The following is a 15,911-nucleotide window of genomic DNA, read 5'->3' on the forward strand; positions in this document are numbered from 1 at the left end:
TTTATTGATCAAATAAATAAAGAATGTTTGTGAATATCTCTTTAACATTGACAACGTTTGATCAGGCATTTGTGAATCCATTTTGTATTTGTTGACCAAAAACGCGCTTGTGGATCTCAAATCTCTGCTTGTACATAATTATGAGACACATCTCTGCCCATAGTGAATTTACATATACAGAGTAAAGGTTGAATATATATACTAAGCTACATCAAACACATGTATCTGGTTTCTATGTGTTATCAGTGGGCAGATTGGACATGCTGATGAAAGCAGAGTGAAGTCAACACACTGGGATAATAACACGTTTTCATTGATGTTTCATTAAGAAATACCACAAGAAAGAAGAAGAACTGTAGGAATAAAATAACTTCTGTCTTTATTTCTTCTCCTTTTATAGGGAGGACTTCTGGCCCCATGAACCTGATCCTTTCTCCAGCAGGTATTCACTTCTTCTGATTGTTATCAGGGAAACCTGAATGAGTTGTTTTTCTACTTTATTAAACAGGAATACTTTTACATTCAATTTTGACTTTCAAAATGAAGATTTGGTCTTTAAAAAAACAAGAATTAGGAAATGGAATATAACAAGTAATTTATTAATCAATTTGTAATTCCCTCTTTAAATAATCCAAGTCCAGTTTACATTCAAAGGCTGGATTTTAATCTGTATATTTTGGTGCTGTTTCATTGATTTATTGATCAAATAAATAAAGAATGTTTGTGAATATCTCTTTAACATTGACAACGTTTGATCAGGCATTTGTGAATCCATTTTGTATTTGTTGACCAAAAACGCGCTTGTGGATCTCAAATCTCTGCTTGTACATAATTATGAGACACATCTCTGCCCATAGTGAAAGTACATATATAGAGTAAAGGTTGAATATATATACTAAGCTTCATCAAACACATGTATCTGGTTTCTATGTGTTATCAGTGGGCAGATTGGACATGCTGATGAAAGCAGAGTGAAGTCAACACACTGGGATAATAACACGTTTTCATTGATGTTTAATTAAGAAATACCACAAGAAAGAAGAAGAACTGTAGGAATAAAATAACTTCTGTCATTATTTCTTCTCCTTTTACAGGCACCACCACTTTCACCATGATCCTTTCTCCTCCAGGTATTCACTTCTTCTGATTGTTATCAGGGAAACCTGAATGAGTTGTTTTTCTACTTTATTAAACAGGAATACTTTTACATTCAATTTTGACTTTCAAAATGAAGATTTGGTCTTCAAAAAAACAAGAATTAGGAAAATGGAAAATAACGAGTAATTTTATTAATCAATTTGTAATTCCCTCTTTAAATAATCCAAGTCTAGTTTTATTTATTGATCAAATAAATAAAGAATGTTCACAATTAAAAACCAGTAATAGAAGATTATGTATATATAAGAGTTAAACTCTGAATTTTAACAGGTGAATTATGGGCTTAAATTAGTCTCACAATAATCTGTGTGAACATATGTGATTTGTAAATGTAAAACACCACAAATGCATTTTAAAGATTTGCAAACTCACTAATAAATGTGCAAATGCAAAACGGATCTGCAAATACGCAAAAATATTTTCACAAATAAACAAAAGGAATTTGTGAATATCTCTTTAACATTGACAACGTTTGATCAGGCATTTGTGAATCCATTTTGTATTTGTCGACCAAAAACGCGCTTGTGGATCTCAAATCTCTGCTTGATCATAATTATGAGATACATCTCTGCCCATAGTGAAAGTACATACAGAGTAAAGGTTGAATATATACATTATAAGCTACATCAAACACATGTATCTGGTTTCTATGTGTTATCAGTGGGCAGATTGGACATGCTGATGAAAGCAGAGTGAAGTCAACACACTGGGATAATAACACGTTTTCATTGATGTTTCATTAAGAAATACCACAAGAAAGAAGAAGAACTGTAGGAATAAAATAACTTCTGTCTTTATTTATTCTCCTTTTATAGGGGGGACTTCTGGCCCCATGAACCTGGAACTCACATCTTCTGCAGGTATTCACTTCTCCTGATTGTTATCAGGGAAACCTGAATGAGTGGTTTTTCTACATTATTAAACAGGAATACTTTTACATTCAATTTTGACTTTCAAAAAGAAGATCTGGTCTTTAACCTGTTAAGCCCGAGAGACCCCGGTACCGGGGCACTGCCGCAACATCTTGCAGGAAACAGTGTCTGAGGGCATGTTCATTTAATAAAACTATGAATGTTTTATATCCATGTAACGGGAAGAAACTCATCTAACTGATCATTTTTATTTTTTTTTCAAAATAAAACCCACAATGCTAACACTGAGCCTCTAAATTAGCAACGAGCGAAAAATGCTAACACCTTACTGCACCGAAAATCACTCACAAAACCTTATTATTTATCTTTTCACCACATCCAACACATCGTTTCACATCGTGAGGTGACACAGAATCGATTGACACCGACATTGCCACTGAATTATACGTATTTGCGACGTTATAAGCAAAAACGGACATCAAAACAGGTGACGCTAGGTAGCTAAAAATGCTAACATTTTACCTTGGCTCTGTAGTCTCTCCAAAGTGGTCTTCAATGGCATTAAAACGATAAAAACGCTGCTGAAGTTAATCCATAGGTTAATCCAATGTGTCTGTGTCCCTTTTAAATGATTTCTGATAATCCATAAGCATTAAAACTGCTTTTCCGTTTCCAGATGTCAAAGCTAGAGATAGGTCCACTCTGATGCAAAATTACATGCGCGAAGCCCCCACCTCTTCTCTTCACGTGTGTGATTCTATTGGCTCTAACGGTCAGAAAGAGGTGTCAACCATCAAAATCGAGCAAGGGGGGCCAGAGATATGGAAAATCCACCCAAATGACCCCAGAAGTGGTTTCTTTTTGCTAAATCTCTCTAAAAAGGTCAAATGTCACTTGTTTTTGCATCAATCTTGATACAGGGTACTTATTATATGTTGTACTTTGGATTCCTAAAGCTTTTAGTCTACTAACCCATCATCCAAGGGTGGTTTTCACTATAAGTAAACAATTATTTTTGGACGGACACTATAATTTACAGTTTTTTACTATGTAAAATCTGAATTTTCTTTAAAATAAAAAACATCTATATTGATTCTGACTCTTCTACATCCAACTCACAGGTTTATCATTACTTTGAGAAAAAAGATTATTAATTTAACCCTTTTAGAAGGGAAGATATGGTCATTTGTTCTGGGAATGTCATTTTCGAGCCTGAGACCTGAAAAACAGGCTCAGGGCTTAACAGGTTAAAAAAACAAGAATTAGGAAATGGAATATAACAAGTAATTTAGTTGGAATGCTGTTAACAGCATTTCAACTATATGTTATGCTACGGACAAAAAGTGTATTATTCCGCCCGCTTATTTTGGCCCTCTTCTTCTCCCGCATTCAACATCGCAGAAACTCCGTTCAAACATCAAAACGTTCAGCTCGGTCGGGAATCGATGGCTATTACTTTTATCATTCATAACTTTCATAATTCCAGAGATACATCCCATTTTTAACCATTGAAGTCAATGGAGAAATTCTTCAGATTTCAACAAATCTTCATGCGACTTCAACTGCTAACTGTTCATTCATACTTTCACTCAGAAACCTCATTCCAACTTTAAAATGTTACACATCTTTCTGACATTATTCGTGTAATACAACTTTTAAATCTGATTCTTACTTTTAGAGATATTAAACATTGTTCAGACCTTGGTAAAGAGGTTTTCTTCAGGTTTTAACATTAACTAGAGTGCGTGATGTCACAGCTAGAGGGTAGGAAATCTTGAAATGTGCCTTCATATTCTTTTTTAAAACTGCCACAATTCCCAAACCCTACATTCCTGAGACATCATTTTTCATGACAAACGTAGGAAAACATCTCGTAGCTTGAAAAATGACAAATAATTAAGCAAAATAATTAAACAAAATGCCTCTTGAGGGCATGAAGTCACAAAAACTTTCAACATGCCTCCATTAAAGCCCATTGTAATTTCAGGCTGATATTTCCTTACGGCAGCAGCCGCACACCTTTAGTTAAACTGCCAAAAAGGCCACATTATTAACCCGAAAGTACACAAAAATTACACTTCAGATACTCAACTTCCTTGACATGCTTCACGTTTTGAAATTTCACAGATATCTGTTACAGTTCTTCGACAAAACGTTCACATGTAAGAGGTTTATCTCTCATTCAGAACAATGCAAACCTTTGGTCTCTGCACACCTCGTTAGCTCAACTATAAACACCTGTGTCATGGAACACGATGATGTCATCACTCCAACTGACATGCTCAGAGCAGCAGACTTCAGATAAAGGTTAATGGTCCTGCCCTCAACAGCTCTACGTCAATTATGTGCTTTCATCATCATATGCCGTTCAAGAGAAGAGAGAGGGCGATCAAGAGAAGTGAGAGAGTAATGTAACCTCCTAATGTAATGTATAACTCCTATGAAAATGTTCAAAAAGTGCTCAAACTTCACATGTGTGCTAACAGTCCAGCCGTGAAGACATCTACGGGACAGTTTTCAGATTTCTTCAAATGCCGTTGCCATGGCAACACAATGCTCACCATGAAACACGGTTTTCTCATAAATTCAGTGAAAATGCTCCAAATGCCCCAAAACTTCACAGGTTTGGTAACGATGCAGCCATCAAATCCTTCTCCTCCTCGTCCTCGTCCTCCTCTTCATCCTCGTCCTCCTCCTCCTCCTCCTCCTCCTCCTCATCCTCCTCCTCCTAGTTTAATTACTTAAAATAAATACGTTTTTAAGGTTTTGATGAGTTTAAAAATCATAAATAACAAAGAAACATGTAATGTAACTTCTTCTTTAATCTCTCAGCCCCTCCACAGTACTCCAAAGTGCACCGATGGGTACACACACCCCCATTTGAGAAACACTAGTCCAGCTGACCTCCTTTGTCAAACATGTTTTGCTATGGGAGGACATTTGTAACACCATCTTTTAGGCCTAGGCTCCACGGGAACGAGAACGGGTTGAATCCGCATATTTCTCATGCGTATAGCCCTCTAAGCTCGACGACGCCGTAACGGAACGGTAGAAACGGACCCTGCAAACGACAACGGGTCCAAAGGTGGATAGATCTGGGAACGGAGCGCTCTGGGGGGTCCAACGGGGCCGTGTGGTAGCCTATACGGTCATCCGTTTCTGATAATGATGACGCAATAGCCCCGCCTCTCCCCGCCTCTGCTGCTCACCCCCGCAAAAGTACACTGCACACTGAATTCAGATTATTTATCTTTATCTCGATATGGACATAAACGCGAGTGAAGTCTAATCTGACAGGACGGAGACACGCAGCTCCTCCCGCTGTGATGCAGCGGGAGCAAAACACACACTTCAAGTCAGATCATCACCCTTAGCTATTTTAATTACCTCTCAAACTACCTAAACTAGTTATAAATATGTTTATTTTTACTGTCGGGTCACTCATTACAGGATCAGCTGCTGCATGAGACAGACACTGACGCTGTCAGAAGAGAGGAAAAAGAGACAGGCTCCGTGTATTTTATGATTATATATCATTATATCGTCGTTATTCATTTGTTTTAAAGCTCAATAAATAACAAAGAAGACCTTTGACCGGCACTTTTATAATTTTGTCCGGAAGATTTAAACTTTAACACACGCTGACCGGCGAAAAACTCTGCCCGGTTCCCTCAGCCCCCACCGCGGAGAATAAACAGAAGTGCAGCCATGACAACCATTCTTCTTCGCTGCTTTTGTGGAGGAAGTTGCTGCTTTTGTGGAGGAAGTTACAGCTCCACGTACAGGCTCGGCATATGTACTGCAGCTTTTCCAGCGGAGCTGTCTCGTGTAGCTTGACACAATCCGGTGTATATTGCGTGTGGGCGGAAGCTTTTTGGCGTTTGCGTTTGCGTTACTCCTATGCGTTTTGCCGTATGCGTTCCCGTGGAGCCGGGGCCTTAGTCAGTAAGCTCCTGAACCTTCCACCTGTCTGTCAACGCTCCATCTCTGCAGGATTCAGAAGATGAGTGAAGATCCTCCTGCAAAGAGACGTGAGATCAGGATGTTGAAGTTAAAGGAAGAATATATGGCTTTCAGACGGTAAGAGTCAATGTATATGTCGAGTAGGTCAACAGAACCTTTTGAGCTGAATTGTCTTGAGAGTAAAACTATATCATTTAACACTAATTACTACTTTACTTTTCCTGCATTGTTGATTTATATCTATTTGCCTAGTCCTTGTTATTTATTTAAATGTAAATTCGGTTCGGGTGTTCGGGTGTTTTGTTTGATTTTAAACAAACAAAGTCTTGGCTTTCAGAATATGAATCTTTTATTTCCAAAATCACACAAGAAATACATGTTTGAAGCTTGTAAAGGGAAGATGACAGCTCTCACTCGCACCCTGCTGTTCCTCAGCGCCGCTCCCCCTCCCTCCGGCTGAAGTTATGAATGTACAGATGTAGCACTCCAGATAGGACTCCACTGGGCGGATTCCAACCAAAAACCCAGCGGATCCCAGTGGCTGGGGGCGTTGCCAAATTGCTAGAGGGCGTTGCCAAATTTCCCCATTTGTTCAATTACAGGATTTATACATGAGATGGCGCTTCATTCACAAATACACAAAGACAACTTGGTGTTGTAGAACTTAGTCTGTTTGCAATGTTGCAGCTCTGCAGTTGTGTTTGCTGAATACTGTAGCATTTAATCACTTATTTGTTATGGTTTTCACAAGCTGCTATAACGAAAAAACATCAATATTTTAGATCAAATAAAGTATATCTAATCTTATTATCTTAATTGTAATTCAATAACATATAGTCTTTATATATTAAATAGTCATAATAATGTAAATATGTTTTATGCTCATACTTTTACCTTTACAATAGTTTGCCTTTATTAATCCCCGTGGGGAAATTCAGTAGTTCAAACAGCAACAGGGTGAGAGTGAAAAACAGGATAGCACAGATTCACACAGATTAATACAATCAAAAATAAGATCAGCGATAAAAAAATAAATAATAATAATGAGAAACTATGAAATAAGAAATGAATAAAATTAAAATGTAATTATATCATATATTATAATGTAAGAAACACTCCAGCCTTTTATTTAAACTTGTTTAAAACACATATAGAGAAAAGGTTGAATATATATACTAAGCTGCATCAAACACATGTATCTGGTTTCTATGTGTTATCAGTGGGCAGATTGGACATGCTGATGAAAGCAGAGTGAAGTCAACACACTGGGATAATAACACGTTTTCATTGATGTTTAATTAAGAAATACCACAAGAAAGAAGAAGAACTGTAGGAATAAAATAACTTCTGTCTTTATTTCTTCTCCTTTTATAGGCACCGCCTCTCATCCCTTGAACCTGATCCTAACATCTCCAGGTATTTACTTCTCCTGATTGTTATCAGGGAAACCTGAATGAGTTGTTTTTCTACATTATTAAACAGGAATACTTTTACATTCAATTTTGACTTTCAAAATGAAGATTTGGTCTTTAGAAAAACAAGAATTAGGAAATGGAATATAACAAGGGTTACGTATGGTAACCCTTGTTATATAAACACAGATGAGCCCTCTACTGGACTCTGGGTACTCCCGTCGATCCTATTCATGCAAGCATTCCTTCACTGAGACTTTTTTACTGCTCCATCTCACTGTTTCTGACCGGCTTTCTGGTTAGCAGCCGCTGCGCCTCACTCACCTCTCCCTCGGTCGTAACCGTGGAGAGAAAAGAGGCTTCGGCTGACCGAGCACACCCTGACGCGCTTACCCCGCAGAGGTGTGCTATAACGTGGAGGACTCCCCCCTCCTGCCTTAAAGCAGGGGAAAAAAAGTCCTCCAGCCCCTATTGGCCCATGTGCGCGTCATGTCCCCCGGGGCCGGGGGCCCAGGGAAACGTAAGCGCATTACGTCCGGGGAGGGGGTCAGATGCCCACTGACCCACAGCCCCCCCCTCCCTCCTCACCAGTCCTGTGTTGCCCCAGCAAGCACAGACGATGAAAAGGAGCCAGACATGTCCAAGAGATAAAACTTTATGAAGGGGCCTGGCGTTGACCAAGATGCCGCCGTGCATATGTCCTCCACACTCACGCCGTTAAATAAGGCTGTTGACACAGCCATGGCTCGTGTAGAGTGTGCACGGACCCCCGTGGGGAAGGCTCTCCCCGCCCGTCCGTAGGCATGTGCAATGCACTCGCAGAGCCAGCCTGCCAGGCGTTTCTTGGACAGAGCTTTTCCCGTTACCCCACCCCCGAATCACACAAACAGCTGTTCTGTGAGTCTAAGGGCAGCCGTGCGCTCCACATAACATGCCAGCGCACGCACCGGGCAGAGGAGGTGTAATTTAGCCTCCCTCGCCCCACTATGGGGGGGAAGATTAAAACCCCCCAACTGAATAGCCCTCGACCTGAACGCACTCCTTAGGCTCTTGGGCACAAAGGAGGGGTTCGGTCTGAGTGTCGCCCCGCTCTGGTCACCCCTGGTCATTAAACAACTCGGGTGCACCGATAAAGCGGTCAACTCAGACACCCTTTTGGCTGATGTTAAGGCAAGTAGCAATGCTGTCTTCCACGACAGTGCTTTCAGGGAGGAGAGCTCCAGAGGCTCAAATGGTCCTGTGACCAGAGCCTCGAGCACCAGCGGCAGGTCCCACTGCGGGGCGGAGGTGCGCACCACTGGGCGCAGCCTCCTGACCCCCCGCCAAAAACGCGACATTAGCGGCTGAGAAAAAGCTGACCTGCCGCTAAATCCCTCATGGCAGGACGAGATGGCTGCTGCATACACTTTCACTGTGGAATGAGCAAGCCCTCTGTCCACCAACAACTGTAAGTACGACAAAATAGAACCCAATTCACAAGATAGGGGCTCTATTCCCCGCTCCTCACACCATCGCTGGAATCCCAGCCACTTTGGCCTGTAACAGGCTGTGGTGGATCCCGCTCTAGCTGCCTGGATAGACTGAATAACACTATCAGACAATCCACCCTGTCTCAGCCTGTCCCTCTCAGGAGCCAAGCCTGGAGAGGTTGGTCCAGAGTGGGTAACGCCCCGATTGCACCTGCCTCCTGAGAGATCGCGCCCCAAACTTGGGGGAGCGCCCAGGGCTGGCCCACCTTCATCTGTGTCATCTCTGAGTACCACGGCGCCCTCACGCGATCCGGCGCTACCAGGATGATTGACAGACGTTCTCGCCTCACTCTCCCCAGGAGTGGGAGAATGAGACGCAACGGTGGAAAGGCGTAAAGCAGCTTCTTTGGCCATGGCTTATGTGCAAATCGCTCAGAGCCATGGAGCACCACAGTGCGCAGTGGGTGTTGCGCCGGCTGGCGAACAGATCCACCTCTGCCGTCCCGAACCGGGCCCAGATCCGCTTCACCACCTCCGGGTGAAGCGCCCACTCTCCTGGCAGGGGTCCGCCCCTCGACATTAGAATGTGGAGGGTTCTCAGAGATAACACCACCTCTGCAGCCCATAACCACAATTTCTCCGCTATGGTCAACAAAGCGGCGGAGCGGACTCCGCCCTGCTTGTTGATATATGCCACTGTGGTGCCGTTGTCGCTCCTGACCATTACATGTTTTCCCTGGATTAAGGGTTTGAAATGCTGGAGGACCAACTGCTGTGCCGTGTCTCTGTTAGAGACCAGCGCCCCCCTATAGCTTTCCCCAGGCAGGTTTCTCCCCATGCCGTTCCGGATGCATCTGTGAACACTGTGGACCCCCAGAACCGGAGGTTGCCCCCCACTGAGGGGGGGAGGGTCACCAGACGCCGTTTGTGTCTCTTGAGATCTAAACGAAGGCTGGAGAACCACCTCTGCAGGCGGCGCATATGCAATAACCCAAGCGGGACCACAACGTGAGCCGCCGCCATGAGACCCAAGGTCTGCATGACAGTCAAAGCTGTCACTGTTGCTGTCACCCTGTCGCAGTCTGCAAACTGCCTGCAGCAAGGATGCCTGTCTGCTCTCTGACAGGGTGGCGCGTAGCCTGCCTGCATCGAGCACCACTCCCAAATACAACGCCTGTTGGTGAGGTATTGGGGCGCTCTTTTTCCAATTGATCGCAAAACCCAACTTGGTTAGGTGTAGGATCAATTGGGCTGTATAACACATTGCCCGTTCCCTGGACCTGGACTATGAGGTCGTCCAGATAAAATAAAACTTTCATGCCCCGGCTGTGCAGCGGCTGGAGCGCTACGGCCACACACTTGCTGAACGTGCGCGGGGACAGAGAGTAGCCGAACGGCAGCCTATTGTACTCGTAGGCCACCCCCTGGAAGGCAAAACGCAAATACTTTCTGTGTCCTGGAGCAATCCCGACATGAAAGTGAGCGTCCTTCAGGTCGATGGTTGTAAACCAATCGCCTGGCTGCACCAGTCCCTGTAACTGTTTTATAGTTAAGATCTGGAAAGGTCTGCGTGCAATGTGGAGATTCAGAATGGGCCTGAATTCGCCTGTCTTTTTGGGCACTAGGAAGTACAGGGAATAATGCCCCCCCTCTCTGTCTTGTGTGCGCACAGCAGATACTGCCTGTTTTTGCACCAAGGCCTGAACCTCTGCTGAGAGAAAACCTATCTCCCTTCGGGATGATAGTTTCGCCTCTTTTATGCCTGTGAACGGAGGAGGGATGCTGCAAAACTGGAGTGAATAACCCAGTCTCAGCGTCCTGTCCATCCACTCCGTTAACACGCAGCTGCGTTTCTATTCCCCATAACACTGTGTTAGGGGATGTGCAACCAACTGTGGGGCCCCAGCAATAAAGCTATGGTATTCTCTGGCGACCCGTTCCGCCGCAAACCTTCCCATGAAGGGAAACTCTGCCCATGGGGGGTCGACACGGAAAGGTCCGACTCTCTACTGAGGTCCTTGAACGCGCCGCGGCGCATTCCCGTGGGAACGCGCGCTCCGCCATGATGTTTTCACCCAAACAGTGAAAAACATCAAGCGGAGATTTTACACTTGGCATTAATTGTTTCCTAACCCTGCTACGCCGGCCATAATGTCCCTGTACCCGCATAGCGCGGTTTATCACTCTCACCCACACAGTCACGTAATGTTGACAGTACAGTTTCCCCACTCGCTGCCCAGGTAGCATAAAGGTTGCACTCAAAGGGCCAGTTGTAACTATATAAATATATAATATATATAAAATAATGTATTATATTACATTATTGCCTCTGAATTGGATTATTATCGGATAGGATAATAACTTAGTAATCAACTACGTCTGAAAGCAGAAGTCCAGGGCAAATAATTGCAAGTCTCTTCAGTGCGCATGTCACAAATCATGATGCATTGTGGGACATGTAGTTTATGGGCAACCTGCTTCTGTAAATCGGCATGTAACCGTATAATAAACGTATTATATTCTTTGCAAGCACTTGCGGGGCCGGATTTGGCCCCCGGGCCTTGAGTTTGAGACCCCTGCTTTATTGAGTGTCCCTCTGAACAGCAGGGGGAATATGTCAATCATCTAGATCATGCTTGTGCACGTTAGAAATGTTGTTAGCCGTGTCCATCTACCTCTGTCTTTCAAACGGCATGATTTACCTTAAAGGTAGGTCAGCCATTTTCTATAGATGATGGAGATCAGACACATTTAGACCAGGTTTTCACTTCCTCCTCCTCCTCCTCCTCCTCGTTTAATTACTTTAAGGGGACCTATCATGCAAAATGCACTTTTGTAGGTCTTTTCTACATGAATATGTGTCCCCGGTGTTCCAGGGAACTCACCAAGTGTCAGAAAACACAACCCTCTCTATTTTCCTCCATACCCAAATCTCTAAAAAAGGGGCTGCAACGGATCTGATAAAAACTGATCCAGATTTGAACACTGTCCTGACGTCAGGACGGTGGCGCTACGGCTATTGGGCCAACTCCACCAATCAGGAGGAGACAACCACGGCATTGCCGTTCGAAAGCGCTGGAGATGCTGTAGTACATATGCCAGGCCTGTAGATGGTGCTGTTCTGCCCTTATCTGCCCTTGCACAAACAGAGCAAAACATTTTCAAATTGAGCAAAATGAGGCATGGCTAAAATGCATGATCTGTTTGGTATTTTGAGAAAAAAAAAAAGTATAAATATGCCTTATATAGGTATGGTCCTACACTATATTATTCAAATATAGCATGATAGGTCCACTTTAAAAGAAATATGTTTTTAAGGTTTTGATGAGTTTAAAAATCATAAATAACAAAAGAAACATGTAATGTAACTTCTTCATTAATCTCTCAGCCCCTCCACAGCACTCCAAAGTACTCCGATGGGTACACACACCCCCATTTGAGAAACACTAGTCCAACTGACCTCCTTTGTCAAACATGTTTTGCTATGGGAGGACATTTGTAAAACCATCTTTTAGTCAATAAGTGTTAGGTAGCGTGGAAAGGGCAGGACTCAAATGCAGACTACAAAAAAGGTAAAAAGGTCTAGAAACAAAAAGCGAGCTTTATTTTAAAAAGCTGAACAAAAACATGGCATGAAACACATAGGTAGCACAAAAACTGACCGTGACCAACATGGAGGGAGACAGGAGAGACAAGACAGGAGAGACAGGAAAAACAAACAATGAACCGACCAGGCACACAGGGGAAGACAAGACTAAATACAGAGAGGGGTAATCACAAGACAAGACACAGCTGGGGTAAGGGAGGCAGAAACACAAGGGCAACAGGTGAACACAATCAGACACACCAGGGAAACTAACGACAGGAAGGCAAACACAGGAAGAAGGATCAGAGAAGACACAGGGAGGAAAACATTTAAAAACAAAGGTGGAAAATGAAAACATAAATTCAAAACCGTAACAATAAGCTCCTGAACCTTCCACCTGTCTGTCAACGCTCCATCTCTGCAGGACTGAGGAGAAACGAAAAGATTCTGCTAAGGAACGTGAGATCAGGACGTTGAAGTTAATGGAAGAATATATGGCTTTCAGACGGTAAGAGTCCATGTATATGAAGGTCAACAGAACCTTTTGAGCTGAATTGTCTTAAGAGTAAAACTATATCATTTAACACTACTTTAGATAAACTCTGAACTTTAACAGGTGAATGAACATTTGTGACCCGCTCTATCGAAATCAGTCGGAAGTCGCAACGGCTCATTTCAAAATAAACGTGGATTTGTGTAAAAATCTAGTTTTTCGGGGTTCGGGTGTTTTGTTTGATTTTAAACAAAGAAAGTCTTGGCTTTCAGAATATGAAACAATTATCAATTTATTTCCAAAATCACACGATAAATACATGTTTGAAGCTTGTAAAGGGAAGATGACGGCTCTCACTCGCACCCTGCTCTTCCTCAGCGCAGCTCCCCCTCCCTCCGCTGACATTATGAATGTAAGGCGTATAGTAATCATAGATAACACGGCAGGGTCCGTTACAGTTTGTTTTCATCTGATTTCAATTAAACAAAGTCTTGGCTTTCAGAATATTAAACTTGTTTCGTCAAATTCAGATGATAAATACAACTTTGAAGCTTGTGACGGCATAATTACAAGCGGAGAACGGTATAACTTGACGTCACAGCAGGCATAACAACAGCCGGTGTTTCTCGTGAGTGTTTACACAAACACAATATGCACTTACGCAAAAATACACAAACACACACAGACATACACACACACACACACACACACACACACACACACACACACACCACACACACACACACACACACACACACACACACACACACACACACACACACACACGAATATGTTCCCTCCGTAGTATTTTGATAATTTGCTCCGCTAATACTCAATCAGATCGATGGATTCCAGAGAAGAGGAAACTTGAAGGCCTTTTTCTCAAAGTGATGACTCGGTAACAGTCATTATATAATGTGACATGTTGCTTAATATTTGGAGTACAAAAACAATCCTGATATCATTAGAAAGCTAGGAATCTCCTCTTTCCAACAGTGTATACAACTCAAAATGTGTCTTCGGGTCAATGCGACCCAGATTTCGATGGAGCAGGTCACATATAGAGTAAAGGTTGAATATATATACTAAGCTACATCAAACACATGTATCTGGTTTCTATGTGTTATCAGTGGGCAGATTGGACATGCTGATGAAAGCAGAGTGCAGTCAACACACTGGGATAATAACACGTTTTCATTGATGTTTCATTAAGAAATACCACAAGAAAGAAGAAGAACTGTAGGAATAAAATAACTTCTGTCTTTATTTATTCTCCTTTTATAGGCAGATCGTCTCGCCCCTTGAACCTGATCCTAACATCTCCAGGTATTCACTTCTCCTGATTGTTATCAGGGAAACCTGAATGAGTTGTTTTTCTACTTTATTAAACAGGAATACTTTTACATTCAGTTTTGACTTTCAAAATGAAGATTTGGTCTTTAAAAAAACAAGAATTAGGAAATGGAATATAACAAGTAATTTATTAATCAATTTGTAATTCCCTCTTTAAATAATCCAAGTCCAGTTCACATTCAAAGGCTGGATTTTAATCTGTATATTTTGGTGCTGTTTCATTGATTTATTGATAAAATAAATAAAGAATGTTCACAATTAAAAACCAGTAATAGTTATAGTATTATTTATATGTGTGTCTGTGATGTTATACTGAATGTAAAGTAACTGTGTGTGTGTGTGTGTGTGTGTGTGTGTGTGTGTGTGTGTGTGTGTGTGTGTGTGTGTGTGTGTGTGTGTGTGTGTGTGTGTGTGTGTGTGTGTGTGTGTGTGTGTGTGTGTGTGTGTGTGTGTGTGTGTGTGTGTGTGTGTGTGTGTGTGTGTGTGTGTGTGTGTGTGTGTGTGTGTGTGTGTGTGTGTGTGTGTGTGTGTGTCCTGCCCCACCTCCCAAACGTTCTTGTTAGTTGTGCTTAAGCCACTTGAACTTTATTTCAATGAACTTAGTAGTAATTATTTTCCTACATTTTAATTTATTTTACAGTGAGGTTCCACAGCCGCCTGAACCTCCAGCTGTGCCTTTCACCTGTCTGTCAACGCTCCATCTCTGCAGGACTGAGGAGAAGAGAGAAGATCCTGCAAAGAGACGTGAGATCATGGAGTCAATGGAAGAATCTATTGCTTTCATACGGTAAGAGTCCATGTATATGAAGGTCAACAGAACCTTTTGATCTGAATTGTCTTGAGAGTAAAACTATATAATTTAACACTACTTTACTTTGCCTGCATTGTTGATTTATATCTATTTGCCTAGTCCTTATTCTTTATTTAAATGTGATGCGATTTTTCTTCAGATTATGGAAATATATAGAATAGTAATAGTATGAATCATAAAAACCTAAAATGACATGAGATAAACTCTGAACTTTAACAGGTGAATGAACATTTGTGACCCGCTCTATCGAAATCAGTCGGAAGTCGCAACGGCTCATTTCAAAATAAACGTGGATTTGTGTAAAAAAACGAGTTTTTCGGGGTTCAGTTTTTTGTTTGATTTTAAACAAACAAAGTCTTGGCTTTCAGAATATGAAACTTTTATTTCCAAAATCACACGATAAATACATGTTTGAAGCTTGTAAAGGGAAGATGACAGCTCTCACTCGCAGTGTTAATTTCGTCAACGAAAACTATGACGAAAAATGTTCGTCAACGACCTTTTTTACATGACTAAGACGAGACGATGACGAGCTAAAAATAGATTCTTGATTACGAAAACTTTGACGAAATGTATATTTAGTTTTCGTTGACGAGACGAGATGGGACTAAGGTGTTAATGGTGGACTATCGGACATTCAAAATGCAGGGTTTTTCCCCCCAAGTGTCCGTCTCTGTCAAAATGCATCTTACGTTTCTAACTTGCAATATCATTATTTCCGCTCTCTTCACTCCAGTAGAGCGATCTCCCTGTCTCTCTGCGCGGGGCCGGGGCCTCACTCTCTCTCTGTGTGC

The 15,911-nt window shown here is 42.1% G+C and overlaps 1 protein-coding gene across 2 annotated transcripts in view; it reads left to right on the forward strand.

The window, feature by feature from the left end:
- The first annotated feature begins 159 nt into the window (after positions 1–159).
- The window catches only part of LOC117496457, a 92,241-nt gene continuing 76,489 nt past the window's right edge, over positions 160–15,911 (forward strand). The window contains exons 1-8 of one of the 2 annotated variants that reach the window (XM_034148132.1): positions 160–442; positions 1,095–1,130; positions 1,974–2,018; positions 6,024–6,110; positions 7,368–7,409; positions 12,885–12,968; positions 14,238–14,279; positions 14,947–15,093. In XM_034148132.1, the coding sequence (XP_034004023.1) occupies positions 6,034–6,110; positions 7,368–7,409; positions 12,885–12,968; positions 14,238–14,279; positions 14,947–15,093 (392 nt within the window). In that variant the 5' untranslated portion in view covers positions 160–442; positions 1,095–1,130; positions 1,974–2,018; positions 6,024–6,033. Of the gene's footprint in view, positions 443–1,094; positions 1,131–1,973; positions 2,019–6,015; positions 6,111–7,367; positions 7,410–12,884; positions 12,969–14,237; positions 14,280–14,946; positions 15,094–15,911 lie in introns of those variants that run through there. The other variant, XM_034148133.1, reaches the window with a different exon arrangement.

The sequence above is a fragment of the Trematomus bernacchii genome, unplaced genomic scaffold, assembly GCF_902827165.1.
Source record: "Trematomus bernacchii unplaced genomic scaffold, fTreBer1.1, whole genome shotgun sequence".
In the NCBI taxonomy this organism is placed as follows: Eukaryota; Metazoa; Chordata; class Actinopteri; order Perciformes; family Nototheniidae; genus Trematomus; species Trematomus bernacchii.